Here is a 14540-nt window from a genome sequence, read left to right as displayed (position 1 = left end):
TATGCATATGTTGTACAGACAGTGTTATATGGGGTGGAAGTTTGGGGAGGAAGTATCTCAGCATCAAAATGGGATGATATTGAGAAGATGCAAAAATCATTCATCAGAAGGCACTTGGGAATCAAAATTACCACACCCTACTCAATCATGCTTCTAGAGACTGGCACCAAACCAATTGAAATAAGGGCATTGGAAAGAGTTTTCAAATACATCAAGAAGGTCAAGGCCATGGACTTACACAGACTACCAAGAAAGGCATGGGAAGCAAGTAGAAGACTTCAAAAAACAAATAAGAGTAAGATACTATCCTCAGGATGGTGGCTAGATATTCATGGCTGGTTCCAAAGGTGGGAAGTTGCCTCATATTTAGATAGCCCCTCAGACAAAATGGATGAGGAGGCATTGCAAAAAGCGCTCCTTGAAGCATTGCATCACAAATGGCAATCAGCTAAGAAAAGAGCTAAGTTTGAATACTATTGCCAACATGTTAGTCCCAACTATTGGAGCACATATGCTCAAGCAAAGGACAATGTTCAAAGATACATAAGCATGCCCATACCTATTAATGTCAGGCGTAATATTGCAAGTATGCGTACCCGTTCTCATATGCTAGAGGTGGAGAGAGGAGCCTGGGGAGATACTTCAAGAGATCGACGAATTTGACAAATGTGTGATTTGCAGGACGTGGAGACAGAAGCACATGTTTTATTGACATGCCCACAGTATGCCCACATAAGAAAAGATTTTCAGAATGTCGTAGAGAGGCACTCAAATCTTGTGAGCCTACTCACGTATGTACATCCTCCTAACTTGGGCACATATATTGGTAGGATTCTTAAGCACAGAGAACAATGCACGATGTCGTAGGCTATAAAGCAGTGATACTGTGTTACTTTATCACCCCTTCCTCTTTGGAGGACAGAGACTTCCTTTTTTGTATCTTCTCTGATCAGATGAGGTCCCATGGGTCGTTTTTCGGCCCCCAGAGGACGATAATACAACATTCTATTCTATTCTATTCTTTAATTTTCCTAATAAAAGAGAGGAAATTACTTGCTGCAATTTTAGAATAGAGGTTTATTTTACAGAAAAAGTCAAATGGTATAGAGTTGGTGGTACTTATACGACTCCCGCCTCGTTTGTGTCAAAAAACAACCTGAAATGATCTCTTCTTCCTTGTTTTAATGCTGTAAACCGGTACACTCAATCTGGGCTGCTTATTTTGCGTGAATCGGAGTGAACTGGGATAGGTGAGGAAAGGGGGGGGTGTTCATGCGAATAGGACACCCAGTTCCCTGTCCTAAGACACAAAAATCTGGAAAAGCCCTTGCCTCAGAGCCTCCAAACTTAGGGTACAGAGATTGAAACGAAAATTCCAGACTAGGGTTCAAAAATTGGAAGCAGATTCAGAATTCTGATTTGGGTGTCCCAGATTTCCAAATTCGCACTAAAGATTTCCTTGTTTGCTGCCCGTAATTTCCGAGCTCCTTCTGCCCATACATCTTCCTCACCATGTCGCCTGACTATGGTTCTGCGGGCCACGAGCTGTTGTGTCCCGAGCCACTGCTTGCCATGCAACCTGACGAGCCGCCATTTGTCCGTACGCTCTCTGTGCATTGACCGTCCTCTCTCCACGCTGGCTCGCCTCCCACCCTCTTCTCTTGATCCTTCTCTTTCTCTTCATGTCCCTGCACTGGATCGACCAAATGTGAAGTTTCAAACCTTTCAAGAATGCAAATGTGTGCAATGTATGCAGAATCTGAATGCCAATTGGCCCTCCTAAGGGAAAGAATGCCCTTGTGAGTGTACTTGTTTCCTATTCTTGACCTATATGGAAGGTGGGAGAGAGTGGATGAATGCAAGGTGAATAGAGAATGATACATGAGATTCACAATCAATGGGAGTACCCATTCATTAATGTCCCTTGAGATCACTCAAGTTCCATCTTCCCATTTAGACCTACCCCTAACCTATGACCCATGCATCTACCATTCACTGCCATAACAATTCGATTCGATCAATGTCCATCGTAAATACAAACACATGCCAAACCATTAATTTGGCGTATAATGTAATAATGTTATAGTTTCTATTAATCACAAAATGGTGAGCTCCTTTGTCATGACATCTATGTCGCTAGTCGATCTTAGAATCTGAACCGTATTGGCAAAATCTTTGTGAGATTTGCAAGCATTATAGCTTTTAGATCCTCCTGATCAACCTTCGCATTTACTTCTTGCAATTGTTTTGCGATTGTCAAGAGTTGTCTAAAATGGACTCCCGGCTCATCATGGTCAACCATACTTTCGCATATTCCTTTTTCAGACCACATAGTTTCAATTTAGTTCTTCCCACAAATAGTTTTTCTAGCTCAATTTAGCTTTTCGCCACAGCCTTGCCTAAGTCCAGATGAGTTGCATCGCTCCTACGATCTACCCAATAGCCCTCCAAGCAACCCTAATACCCATTCATTCTTTGCTTTCTAGATGGTACTGTTTGGTGGTCTTTCTTCCTTGCTAGACATTAAGTTTTCTATTGCCAAAATGCAAAGTTAAGGGCATTGAATATTTCCAACACAAGTGCACCTTCCATTGAATCCGTGATATTGATGCAGCCTCACATGAATACTTCTCATGACTTTAGATTGTTAAACCTAATAGAAAGAAGAAGAAAAAAAAATGTTTATGGGAGACCAACAAGTCTATGGGACAACAAAGAACAAGACAGCTCCAAAAGAAATTGTATCTTCAACAAGGGCTCGAAGTAGAAGTTCTTGTCTCAATTTAAAATGTCACCAAATTAGCAAACAAATCTATGAATGAAAACATTTTCTATTTGGCTTTAAAAAGTTGAATTCGTGTCTTGCAAAACATTACAATTTAAGGCATGATGCTAGTGGATGCAAAAAAAATAAGATTCCTATGAATAGGTCATGTCAACTAATAAAGCACTAAACCTTTTAAGGGTAAAAGGTAAGAAAATCTCTTCCACTAACATGCTGAATAGCTCCAAACTCCTCTAAAATACTTGCTCTAAATTGCAAGGTTTGGCGATATACACTCGGACTTGGACGAAGCATTTCCAACTCCTCATCACTCCATAAAACCTACAATCACAAAAAGTGCAATGCCAAGATTTTCAATTGTCGTACAACATTTCTAGCTAGATATCCAAGACTCTCTCTCTCTCTCTCTCTCTCTCTCTCTCTCTCTCTCTCTCCCCTAGCTCGTATCCGTACCCGCTCCTATCCGTACCTGCTCCCGCGTTTCTCTCTCTCTCTCTCTCTCTCTCTCTCTCTCTCTCTCTCTCAGCTCCCCCTCCCTCTCTCCGTCACTCAGCCCTCCCCTCCCCATCGCTCAGCCCCCCCCCTCCCCGTCGCTCAGCCCTCCCCCTCCCCGTCGCTCAGCCCTCCCCCTCCCCATCGTCCGTCGCTCAGCCCCCCCCCTCTCTCTCTCTCTCTCTCTCTCTCTCTCTCTCTCTCCTCTCTCTCTCTCTCTCTCTCTCTCTCTCTCTCTCTCTCTCTCTCTCTCTCTCAGCTCCCCCTCCCTCTCTCCGTCGCTCAGCCCTCCCCCTCCCCGTCGCTCAGCCCTCCCCCTCCCCGTCGTCCGTCGCTCAGCCCCCCCCCTCCCCGTCGCTCAGCCCTCCCCCTCCCTGTCGCTCAGCCCCCCCCCTCCCCGTCGCTCAGCCCTCCCCCTCCCCGTCGTCCGTCGCTCAGCCCCCCCCCTCCCCGTCGCTCAGCCCCCCCCTCCCTGTCGCTCAGCCCTCCCCCTCCCCGTCGTCTGTCGCTCAGCCCCCCCCCCCTCCCCTCTCTCTCTCTCTCTCTCTCTCTCTCTCACGCGGAGAGGTCCTCCTAGTTGGGGATTTCAACGCAAGGATAGGTGCACATCAGACATCACTCCTAGACTTCCACTCAGATCCGGTCCTATTACCTGAGATGGACACAGAGGACTCGGGCTTCCCCCGCTCCTCGGCTGATAGTCGCGCTCCCGTTACTGGGTATGGGCAGGCTCTTTTGGACCTTGGACGTATACATGATCTGGTCATCTACAATGGACTAGACCGGTGGCCTGCCTCCTCTGGTTTCACATGTTTCCCACATGGCGGAGGAGCCAGTGTCGTCGACTACATTCTGGGATCTCCTGCTTTAGCCCCACAGATCACTGACTTCCGCACTGCACCCTTACCCCCAGGAGCCAATCACACTTACATGTTCTTTCATATCCTTGCGCCCCGAGCCCCTCCCAGCCACACCCCGCACTACACTACCTATCATGATATACACTTTGATCATAACCTCTCACCTGATTACTCAGCCCACCTAGCCTCCCTCCTCAGACACATAGACACCATACCCTCTCTAGATCACTGAGCCACCCTTATCACCCACTCCCTTCACAATGCAACCTGCCACATTTTTCCTTCCACTACTCGGTCCACCCGCCCTCCACCCGCTGGCTCCACCCCTTGCAACAGCTGGTATGATGACGTGTAAAGCATTACGCCGCACACTCCGACGGAGGCTGTCATCCAAATTCTCCTATACGCAGACGATGTAGTACTACTATCCTCTTTTGCTACTAGTCTTCAGCGAAACCTGGATGGACTTCAGGTCTTCTGTAATACACATGACTTGAAGGTCAACCTTGGGAAAACCAAGGTGATGATCTTCAACACTTCCAGACCCGCTATGCACCGAGAGCAGTTCCTCTTCGCCGGCGACCCTGTTGAGATAGTTGACTCTTACACATACTTGGGCGTTGTCTTCTCAGGCCCGATCTTCACGATGCAGGCCAAGATCAACCGAGGATACGCCGCTCTTGCCAGGCTGGAGCGACAGTGCTACCACTCCCACTTCCAGGACCCGCGGACCAAGTCTCTCCTTTTTTATTCTTTGGTCCGCCCAACAGGCATGTACGGTAGCCCTTGGTGGGGAGCTGACCTTTCAGACACAGAGTGGGCTCAAGTCGAGCGCCTACAGATATTGATGTTTGCTTGGATGATCCGCAGCAAACCATCGGTATCACACCAGATCATTCTAGCATAGTTCGGCGCCTCACCCCTACAGCTTGATGCCGCTTTTCAGGCTATCACCTATCTCCACAGAGTCAGGGATTTCGGCTCCTCCGTCGACGGTCGCCTCCGCCTACCTTGGCTAGCCCTATCCTCCTCTATGGCCTTATCCGTTGATGGGGACCAGCGATGCTGGTATAGTCGTCTTTCCAGTTGGTTCACCCGACTGGGCCTCGACTTAGACCGGTTGCCTCCTTTTCAGTACAGCCTCGACGCTCCACCATCTCCCCTCTCCCCCACTGACCAGGAGGTCCACCGGCTCATTCGAGCGGATCTGCTCCAGCTCCACACCTGGCGGACATGGTTTCTTCAATCCGAGCTTCCTGTGAAGCTCGACTTCTACCGCCGACACTGCCTCCAGATCTCACAGGAGGGCTTCATCACAACTCCGGGTTACACACAGCTTCATCTACCACATGCACTCCGGATCTCCCTCGGTCAATTTAGGGTCTCGTCACACCGATTACGGATCAAGAGCGGACGCGCAAAGGGTATCCCACGAGAGGACCGCCTTTGCCCACTTTGCGACTTGCAGGAGATCAAGTCGGAGGAGCACTTTGCTTTCAGATGTCCTATCTATTATGCCATTCGAGGCCGGTACCACTGCATCTTCCGCGACGGATTCGGCCCCCTCCCACACATGCTGCAGTTCTCGGATCAGCGATGCCTAGCCGCTTTCTTACATGAGATGACTCGCCACCGAGATACCTCTCTCCGAGCACGGCGACGCGAGCAGCACACACAGCGTGAGGACACCCAGCGGCCTATCACTGATTTCTTCCAGTCACAGGATACCTCTCCTCAGTCTAGCCGACGACGCGGACGTGAGCGAGAGCCAGAGCCACGACAGCTGCGCCAGCGGACAGACTCACACATCCGGGTCCATGACATCTCGTCTCTGCTCTCTGCCCGCCCCACCGGGTTTACCGTTGCCCTCATCCACAGGGCCACCTGCCACCCCCGACGATCGAGCTCGACTAGGCCGCGTGACGTCAAAGGCCAATCATCTATCGCAGGGTTTTTTCTGACCTCCCATTTGACGGCCCCTCTATGATTGGTCTCTAACGATCACCACCTGCACATATATACTGTATCTCCCCCCTCTGCCCCAAGCCCAGCCAAGGGGTTAGTCCAGCCAAAAGGGGGATAGTCGATATGGCCAGCCCATCTTCCCCTCATCCCCCCAAGCTTTACTCTGCCATGGTAGCCACAACCCCTGCTCCCTTCGACAGGACGTACTCTAGGTATAAGATTCAACCTCCCCTGACGCCGACCAAGCCGCAAGAGCAGATTTACCATCTCCAGCAAGAAGTGCGAGACCTGAGGTCCCAGCTCACCCAAGCCCTAGCTCGTATTGCAGCTTTGGAAGGCCCAGGGAAGTAGGAGATTATTGCAGCAGCGGTACAAACATGTAAAGCTGAGCCCCCAACATCACAGCTGATTTCCACAGTTAGAGAGCTTATCCAGGTGAAAGTTTGGACATCCAAACAGAGATCCAAGAACATCACCTTCGAAAAGAGAATGCTATGAAGATTCGGATAGGGGGAATACCTGTTGGCAGCACGAGGATGACACTTTCGAGGAGGCAATCGACAGAATCAAGGCAACAGTCCCGGCCATTGATTGGTCAACAAGCCCAACTGATGACAAGAATGATGATGAAGAGGAGTCTTCCCCAGTTAATTTATCGCCTAGGAATGGACACGTTGTCATCACCTTCAACTCGAAGATCCTCAAGAAGAGGATTCTACAACAATCCTATAAGCTGAAGGGGACAAAGATATGGATTGCTGAGGAGCTTACAAGAACCCAACTGAAGAACAAAGCTACCGAGCTTGCTAAGGTTCGGGCAGCCAGGGAAGCAGGAAAATGGGCAGTATATCATGATGGTCTTGCAGTGATTAGAGAATTTAAGACAAAATCTAAAGACCCTCAGTCTTAAACTAATTTAATGGCCACTCCATAGCCTAGTACTTAGTTCCTTTTATGTTTTATGTTCTATGTGTTTTGTTTTTTTGGAGGAATCTGATGATACTCCCAGGGAGGTTGCCTATGGCCCTCTCTGTACTGATGTATAAGCAGGTCTCTTTTGTCCCATAGACCTTTTTAGGTCTCCAGTGGACATTAATAAACTTTCTTTCTCTCTCTCTCTCTCATGTATGCAGCTCCTTTCTGGGCAGGAGACCTCGGCGCTGCAGATTGGAGACGAGTAGAGAGGTTACAGATCATCATGTTCTCTCGGCTCATTAGGGCCAAGGCTACAGTTCCGCACGAGATCATGCTAGCAGAGTTTGGAGCTACTCCCCTTGCATTGGATGCAGCGTTTCAGTCGGTCATGTATCTGCACAGGGTCAGGGAGTTTGGAGACTCAGCAGCAGGCAGAGCTCGGTTGCCATGGTTAGCACTTGCATCTTCTATGGAGTTGGCACGATCAGGGACCCGATACTGCTGGTACTTCAGACTCACTAGATGGCTCACATCCCTTGGACTAGACATGGATAGACTGCCTCCGTACCGATACAGCATAGATGCCCCTCATCTCGAGTTGACTCGCCACGAGCTTAGCCAGGTCACGAGAGCAGACTTGCTGCAGCTTCATACGTATCGCACTTGGATTTATCCCACGCAGCTTCCGGTGAAGATGGCCACATATCGTGACCACTTCCTTCGGATCTCAGAGGATGGATTTGTCATCCCACCAGGCTATACAGGTACCCACATGTCCCACTCACTGAGGATTGCCCTCGGCCAGCTTAGAGTCTCTTCGCATCAGCTCGAGATAGAGGCTGGTAGGATGCGACGCATGGAGGATGGACGGCGACCAGGCCGAGAGACCAGGATCTGCCCTTGTTGCACCATGGGAGAGGTGGAGTCAGAGGAGCACTTCATTTGCAGATGCCCGCTATATTATGAGATCAGAGGTAGATTCCACTGTCTCTTCACGGATGGCTTTGGACCTCTCTCACGAGTGATGGACTACGAGGATCAGCATTGCCTAGCCCTTTATGTCAGGGAGGCCACTATGCTTCGGCGAGACTACCTCAGAGAGCACAGACCGGAGCGTGATAGAGCCCATCCTCATAGAGCTCAGGCACACGCCATACCAAAGGACAGAGACCAGGAGGAGCACGAGGACGGCAGAGCCCACACAGGACACATGCCTCCACCATGTGGATGTACATATGAGATGGTTTGTAGACGCCGCAGGATCTTGTTACATAGGGGACGTACTCGCCGCTTCATCTCCAGACGATCCAGGATGATGGCAGCATTTCGGAGGAGACTCACTCATGGAGATCTCGCCCCACCAGCCGCTCACCTCACCTTTGCCCAGATTTGTACTCTCATAGCAGGAGGCAGAGTCGATGGACAGGATTTTCAGTATTATTTTGGTTCTCAGACTCCGTGACACCTGGACTTGTATCTTTGCATTGGCATATTGTGCTCATCCCCCCCATTTTGCACCCGGGGGCGGTTTCCTTGCATCTAGTTTACTCTGTATTTAGGCTCAGATTTGACATTATGTACTTTCACTTGCATTATATTGCGTAGCACTTAGATGATATTCGACGATGCCTATTCTTTGGGGCACGTTGATTTTGTGCTATCTTGTATGCAGAGTTCTTGATGTCCCATGGGCCCATTTTGGCCTCTAGTGGACAATAATACACTTTCTTTCTTTCTTTCTTTCTCTCTCTCTCTCTCTCTCTCTCTCTCTCTCTCTCATACTCGGTGCTTCTATTGGAAACAGGTAGGAGGCCGATCGAATTTCATGCATTGATCAGAGTCATGCAATATTTGCTAGAGGTGCAGCAAATGCCACCAGATAGACTACCTTATAGAGCATGGACTGCTAGCACAAAGCTTCAAAAGAATCACAAAAGTAAGATCATTTGTACAAGGTGGGCAACAGACATAAGGAAATGGTTCAGCCGATGGAGAGTAGATGCATACTTGACCATGCCACCTGAAAAGGTCACCATGCAAGAATTTCAAATGTCCCTACTGAGCACTTTGCAGACCCACTCGTTGACAAATGAAAAGAGGACAAAGCTGGAGTAATATCAAGACAACATAAACCCTTCATGTTGGTCTACATACATGTCCATGGAGGCCTCTCCTCAGCCCTACATTAGCACACCTATTCCCCTTCTCTATTACAGAAATACGGCTAGGTTTCGCACCAGATCTCATACACTTGCTATAGAGAAGGGAGCTTGGATGCATCAGCCCAAACACGCCAGAGTTTGTACTCTTTGCGACTTGCAGTCAGTTGAGACAGAGGCACATGTAGCTTTACAGTGCCCCCGATATGCACATATCAGGGAGGAGTACCAGCAGATACTGGAGGACTCCGCTCAGTTGACATCAGTTCTCTCTGTTGCCTTTCTGGCAGCGTTGGGATCCTTTGTCACCCATCTTTTTACATGTCATCAAGAACTCATAGAATCCTAACCCCTCTTTTTTAGGAGACTTTCTTTACATTGTATTGAGATGGTCCCATGGGTCATTTTTGGCCCCCCGTGGACGTTAATAAATTCTACTTCTACTTCTACTTCTCTCTCCCTCCCTCCCTCCCTCCCTCTCTCTCTCTCTCTCTCTCTCTCTCTCTCTCTCTCTCTCTCTCTCTCTAGCTGTATTACGATGAGGCCACCTAGTTGGTGCATCGTTGATGATGTATTTTCCTTTGGGATGATTTTGTGTCCCATAGGCCATGTATGGCCTTCCGTGGACCTTTAATAAAATTTCTTTCTTTCTTTCTCTCTCTCTCTCTCTCTCTCTCTCTCTCTCTCTCTCTCTCTCTCTCTCTCTCTCTCTCTCTCTCTCTCTCTCTCTCTCTCCAGTGCCCCATCTGCGCTGCTCCTCCGCCCCTCCTGCTCTGCTCCCTCCCACCCTGCTCCTCCACTTTGCTCCCACTCTGCTCTCTCCCTGCGCTACCCCCTCCGTACCCCCTCGCTACCTCTACTACCCCCCCCGCTACCTCTGCTAACCCCCCCCGCTACCCCTACTACCCCCTTGCTACCCCCTTGCTAACCCCCTCCGCTACCCCCCCGCTACCTACCCCCCGCTACCCCCTCGCTACCTCGCTACCCCCTGCTACCCTTCTCGCTAACCCCCCCGCTACCTCGCTACCCCCCCGCTACCTCGCTACCCCCCCGCTACCTCGCTACCCCCCCCGCTACCTTGCTACCCCCCCGCTACCTCGCTTACCCCCCCACTACCCCTCTCGCTACCCCCTCCGCTACCCCTCTCTACCCCCCGCTACTCCCTCCGCTAACCCCGCCGCTACCCCTCTCTACCCCCCGCTACCCCCTCCGCTAACCCGTCGCTACCCCCCCAATTTATTTTTATTATATTAGAAAAAAAAAAAGCAGCTTCAACCTCCTGCAGTCCCTTCTTTGCCCCCATAATGAAAGGAACAGGGGGATGAGGACAGGAGACTAGGCGGGAGACCCCTCGATCCAAATCTGCATACGCGTGGAGATGGGGAAGGGGAACGGTGACAAGGGGAAAACACAAAAGCAACTCAATCTGGAGGACTTCAACAAACGCAGCAACCGGAGCGGTTTGACAGTGGACAGACCGCGGCCCAGAAGAAAGGGGCCCACCCAAAGCCCATGCCGCTCACCACATCCTCGACCTCTATGGTTACCACCACTATTTCACCACCATCATCCGCCTCATCATCTATGCCGCCTCTCTCCTCCCTCTCTCTTGCATCATCATCACAGGTCTCCTCTCCATTAGCCTCACCTCTGGCTCCATTAGCCACGGCTCCACAGTACTTTCCCCTCGTATCACCTCTACCTCTCAGTCAGCCACCCTTCATCACCTCGTCTGACCTCGCTACTCCTACATATCACTCCCCTGCCCAGATCATACTGTCCCCACCCTCAGTACAACCTCAGCAGCCCACCTTCATTCCAACCCCTCTCGAGATCCAGTTCCCACCTGGACCAGGACATCTTAGGCCCCCGCCAGATGCTTGGGACTCCCTATTGGCTGAGATACACAGCATCCGGGCCCGTCAAGCAGAGCTGACACATTACACCCAGGAGCAGGCCCGATACACCCAGGAGCAGGCCCGCATTATACACGAGAAGGGCACCCTTATCCAGGGACTCAGACACGACATCACACAGCTTCGAGAGGAGCTCGGGACCCTCAGAGCAGCGCCTGGAGGGACCCCAGTCACAGAGATGGAGGCACAGATAGCCACGATACAGTCGGCTATAGCAGAGACGACCAGATGGGTGGATGTGGCAAAACGGGAGCCCGCAAAGGCAACCGTTTCAGCCGCCATATAGGAGCAGCAGCAAAGGGCTTCGAAGGCCCTCAACATCTAGATACGAGGGATCACGCGAGACAGCACCAGCACCACTACGACGCCCATGGAGGAGGCGATTACCTTTGTGACCACCACCATGGGGGTCCCCGACCATGGCATAGAGGGAGCATGGCGTGTTGGGAGAGATCCCAACCGAGAGCAGCCCCTAGTCATTCGCTTCAGAGGTTCACATGCTCGTCTAGCGACACTCCGACGCCGAGCCTCTCTACGAGAGCATCCCACCCTATCCATGGACAAGGACTTGACACCACTACAGATTGAGGAGCGACGAGTTCTTCTGCAGCAGCGGGATGTTGCCCGCAAGGAGGGGAAAGATGGTAGGTTGTTGACCGCCACCCGTCGGGCTCCCACCAATACCCGCTAGGGGGACAGGGCCTATGAGACTCAGGTTTTTGAGACCCTAGACTGCACCATTTGGAACTGTAATGGCACCTTATGGTCAAACCCAGGAAACTTCTCGGAGTCTTATACAGGACGAGACAGTGTCTTTTACACGGAGACACACCAGAGCCCAGAGCGTCCACTACCAATAGTCAATGGCTACACATGGGAGTCAGCCTTCAGGGATGAGACGAGGGATACAGGAGGAGTCCGAGGATCAGGCGGGGTCGCAGTATTGTACAGGTCTTCCCTCGCTAGAGCCATCTCCATTGAGAGGAAGGACACACACTCCCGATTCATGTGGATCCGGATCCGACGCACAGACACCCGTGACCTTTTCATACCTTTTCATAGCAATATGCTACTTCCTGCCAGACACATCCCACTTCACCAGAGTGGCAAGAGAAGAGAGTGAGACATCGCCATATGCACCCTTACATCAGGATATCCCAGACCTTCCAGCCCGCGGGGAAGTTCTCCTTGTTGGGGACTTCAACGCCAGGACAAGACAGGCACCACTCCTGGACTTCCGAGACAACTCTATCATGCTTCCAGACATGGACCTAGACGGAGTAGGTATGACTAGGACCTCATGGACTGACACAAGCCTGTTACACCATATGGACACGCGCTCCTTGATTTGGGCAGGATGCATGATCTCATCATCTACAACGGGCTCGACCTATGGCCCTCCTCAGGTGGTTTTACTTGCTTCCCACACGGGGGGGGCACTAGTGTAGTAGATTACATCATGGGATCCCCTACCTTCACTTCATGTATCACCGACTTCACCATAGCACCACTCCCTCCAGGAGCTGATCACACATACCTATTCTTCACTATCGCCACCCCATGCTTAGCCACACCACACACACCACATAGGAAGCACGACACCTACCACGACATACACTTTGATCGCAGCCTCTCACCGGCCTACTTTGGATGCCTAAACAGACTCCTAACCTACATCAATCACATACCACTCATAGAGGACCGTGCTGCCCTGATTAGTCGCACAGTCCACGAGGCTGCCCTCCAAATCTTTCCCCACATCACACGGTCCACTAGACCACCACCTCTTGGTTCTGGTACCCTGCAACAATTGGTACGATGCGGAGTGCAAGGCTTATCGCCGACAGCTCCGACTTGAAACCAGATGTCACCTCCCGAACACACCAGACACGGTACGCAAGTACCGACGTCTCGTATGTCGGAAGAAGCAGGCTTTTCTTCGTCAAAATGAGGAGGAGCTGCTGCACATCTTGTACAGCAACAACTCTAAGGATTTTTGGCGGAGATTCCTTGAGCGTGGTCCCCATCACCCCTCACCGACACGAGAGTCTGGCACACGTATGCACACCATCTATATGATGTCCCACACCAGCCCACTCCAGACCTCATACACACACCTCGTCCCACCACTTGCACGTTCTTCACCAGAGGAGGAGTCAAGGACGCGACATTGAAAACGCACGCATGGAACTTCTGTTGAGGTAGTCCAGCGCCCCGCCGGTTCGTAGGCCCGTCAGTACGTTACGGGAACCCCAGGTCATCTCGCAGGCCTTTCGACGTCGATAATCAGGGACTCCAATCCAGGCGCCGTCAGCAGCACCGTCACGTCGCCTCCTTACCCCCTATCTAGCTTGCGTAAGCCACCGTTGAACCACTCGCCACCAAGCCCATGAACCCGACCTTCCTTCAGTACGTCACTCGTCCCTTGCTCTCTCCACAAGGCTCTGATACCAATTTATCACACACTCTCTCTGTTTGTTCTCTATTTCGATCACGGGAGTAGCACCATTTATTTCCTCCCAGCCATATTTTGCTAAGGCTTACGAGTCGACAGAGATCTACGTTACAAAATCACATGAATCATTATTTTCTCTTCTCTCTCTAGCCTCAGCAAACCCCAATTCCCTAGATAGATCTAGATGCCACATGTCATCTATATAGGGCCTTCCTAATGCAACATTTCACCCCTCTCTTGGGATGCATTTAATTCCTTGCCCCTAGGCACAATCTTAGCACTAGGCCCTTGGTCTTAGATCTATCTAGTCTAGTGCTATCAGCCCTCACCTAGGACCTTGACATTAAATCCCTCCCGATCATTTATATGAAGCGCAAACACATATATTACAGAGATAGATCCTTTAAGGGAAATGTCGACTGATTCTTCCGAGGTCATGCTACCTCGGCTAGAGCGTAACAAAGGTATTCTGAATTGGTCACTATTCTTTGTGTTAGGTCTAATAATCTCGATTTCCATGATATAATGTCGATGCTTCTAAGTGAGGAGGGGAGAGGAGAGGTGCTATTTCCAAGGGGGAGCCTGCCTATGCTGTGAATTCTGGTCAAAAAAAGTCCGTGGCAAAGAAAGAGAAAAGGGAAGGAGCTGCTGAAGTGCCAGTATTGCGGGAAGGGAGGACATGTAAAATATGCTATCAAAAGGCTTTCGACCCCCGCAAGAAACAAGAGAAAGCTTGCATCGCGGAAGAACCTACACCTGTCGAGGAACTTGCAATGTCTTGCATTGGCTGAAGGGCAATCTAGCATGGACGACAGTTGGGCATTCTAGATGCTACAGATAACTCTTTGTTGTGTGCCTTTCCCTATGGGTGGCTTACAGTTTTTCCAATTATGCTTTGTGTGGTTGAGGTCATTTTTTGGTTGTCCTGATGTTTTGGTGCACTCTCTATGAGCGTAGTTTTCCACATTGCTGGTGATACGTTCATTTTCAGTT

The 14540-nt window shown here is 50.5% G+C and overlaps 1 protein-coding gene across 4 annotated transcripts in view; it reads right to left on the bottom strand.

Annotated features, from left to right (window-relative positions):
* Positions 1-14540, bottom strand: part of LOC147895538 (SET domain-containing protein) — a 154763-nt gene that overhangs the window by 127846 nt on the left and 12377 nt on the right. For all 4 annotated transcript variants that reach the window (XM_087383936.1, XM_087383937.1, XM_087383935.1 and 1 more), the window contains one exon: positions 2996-3106. In XM_087383936.1, the coding sequence (XP_087240062.1) occupies positions 2996-3106 (111 nt within the window). The remainder of the gene's footprint in view (positions 1-2995; positions 3107-14540) is intronic.

This window comes from Dipteris shenzhenensis, chromosome 13, assembly GCF_047967505.1.
Source record: "Dipteris shenzhenensis isolate YYH24624 ecotype China chromosome 13, Dip_SZ_1.0, whole genome shotgun sequence".
Lineage (NCBI taxonomy): Eukaryota > Viridiplantae > Streptophyta > Polypodiopsida > Gleicheniales > Dipteridaceae > Dipteris > Dipteris shenzhenensis.
The sequence above is the reverse complement of the archived record's forward strand: the minus strand, read 5'-3'. Positions and strand labels throughout refer to the sequence as shown.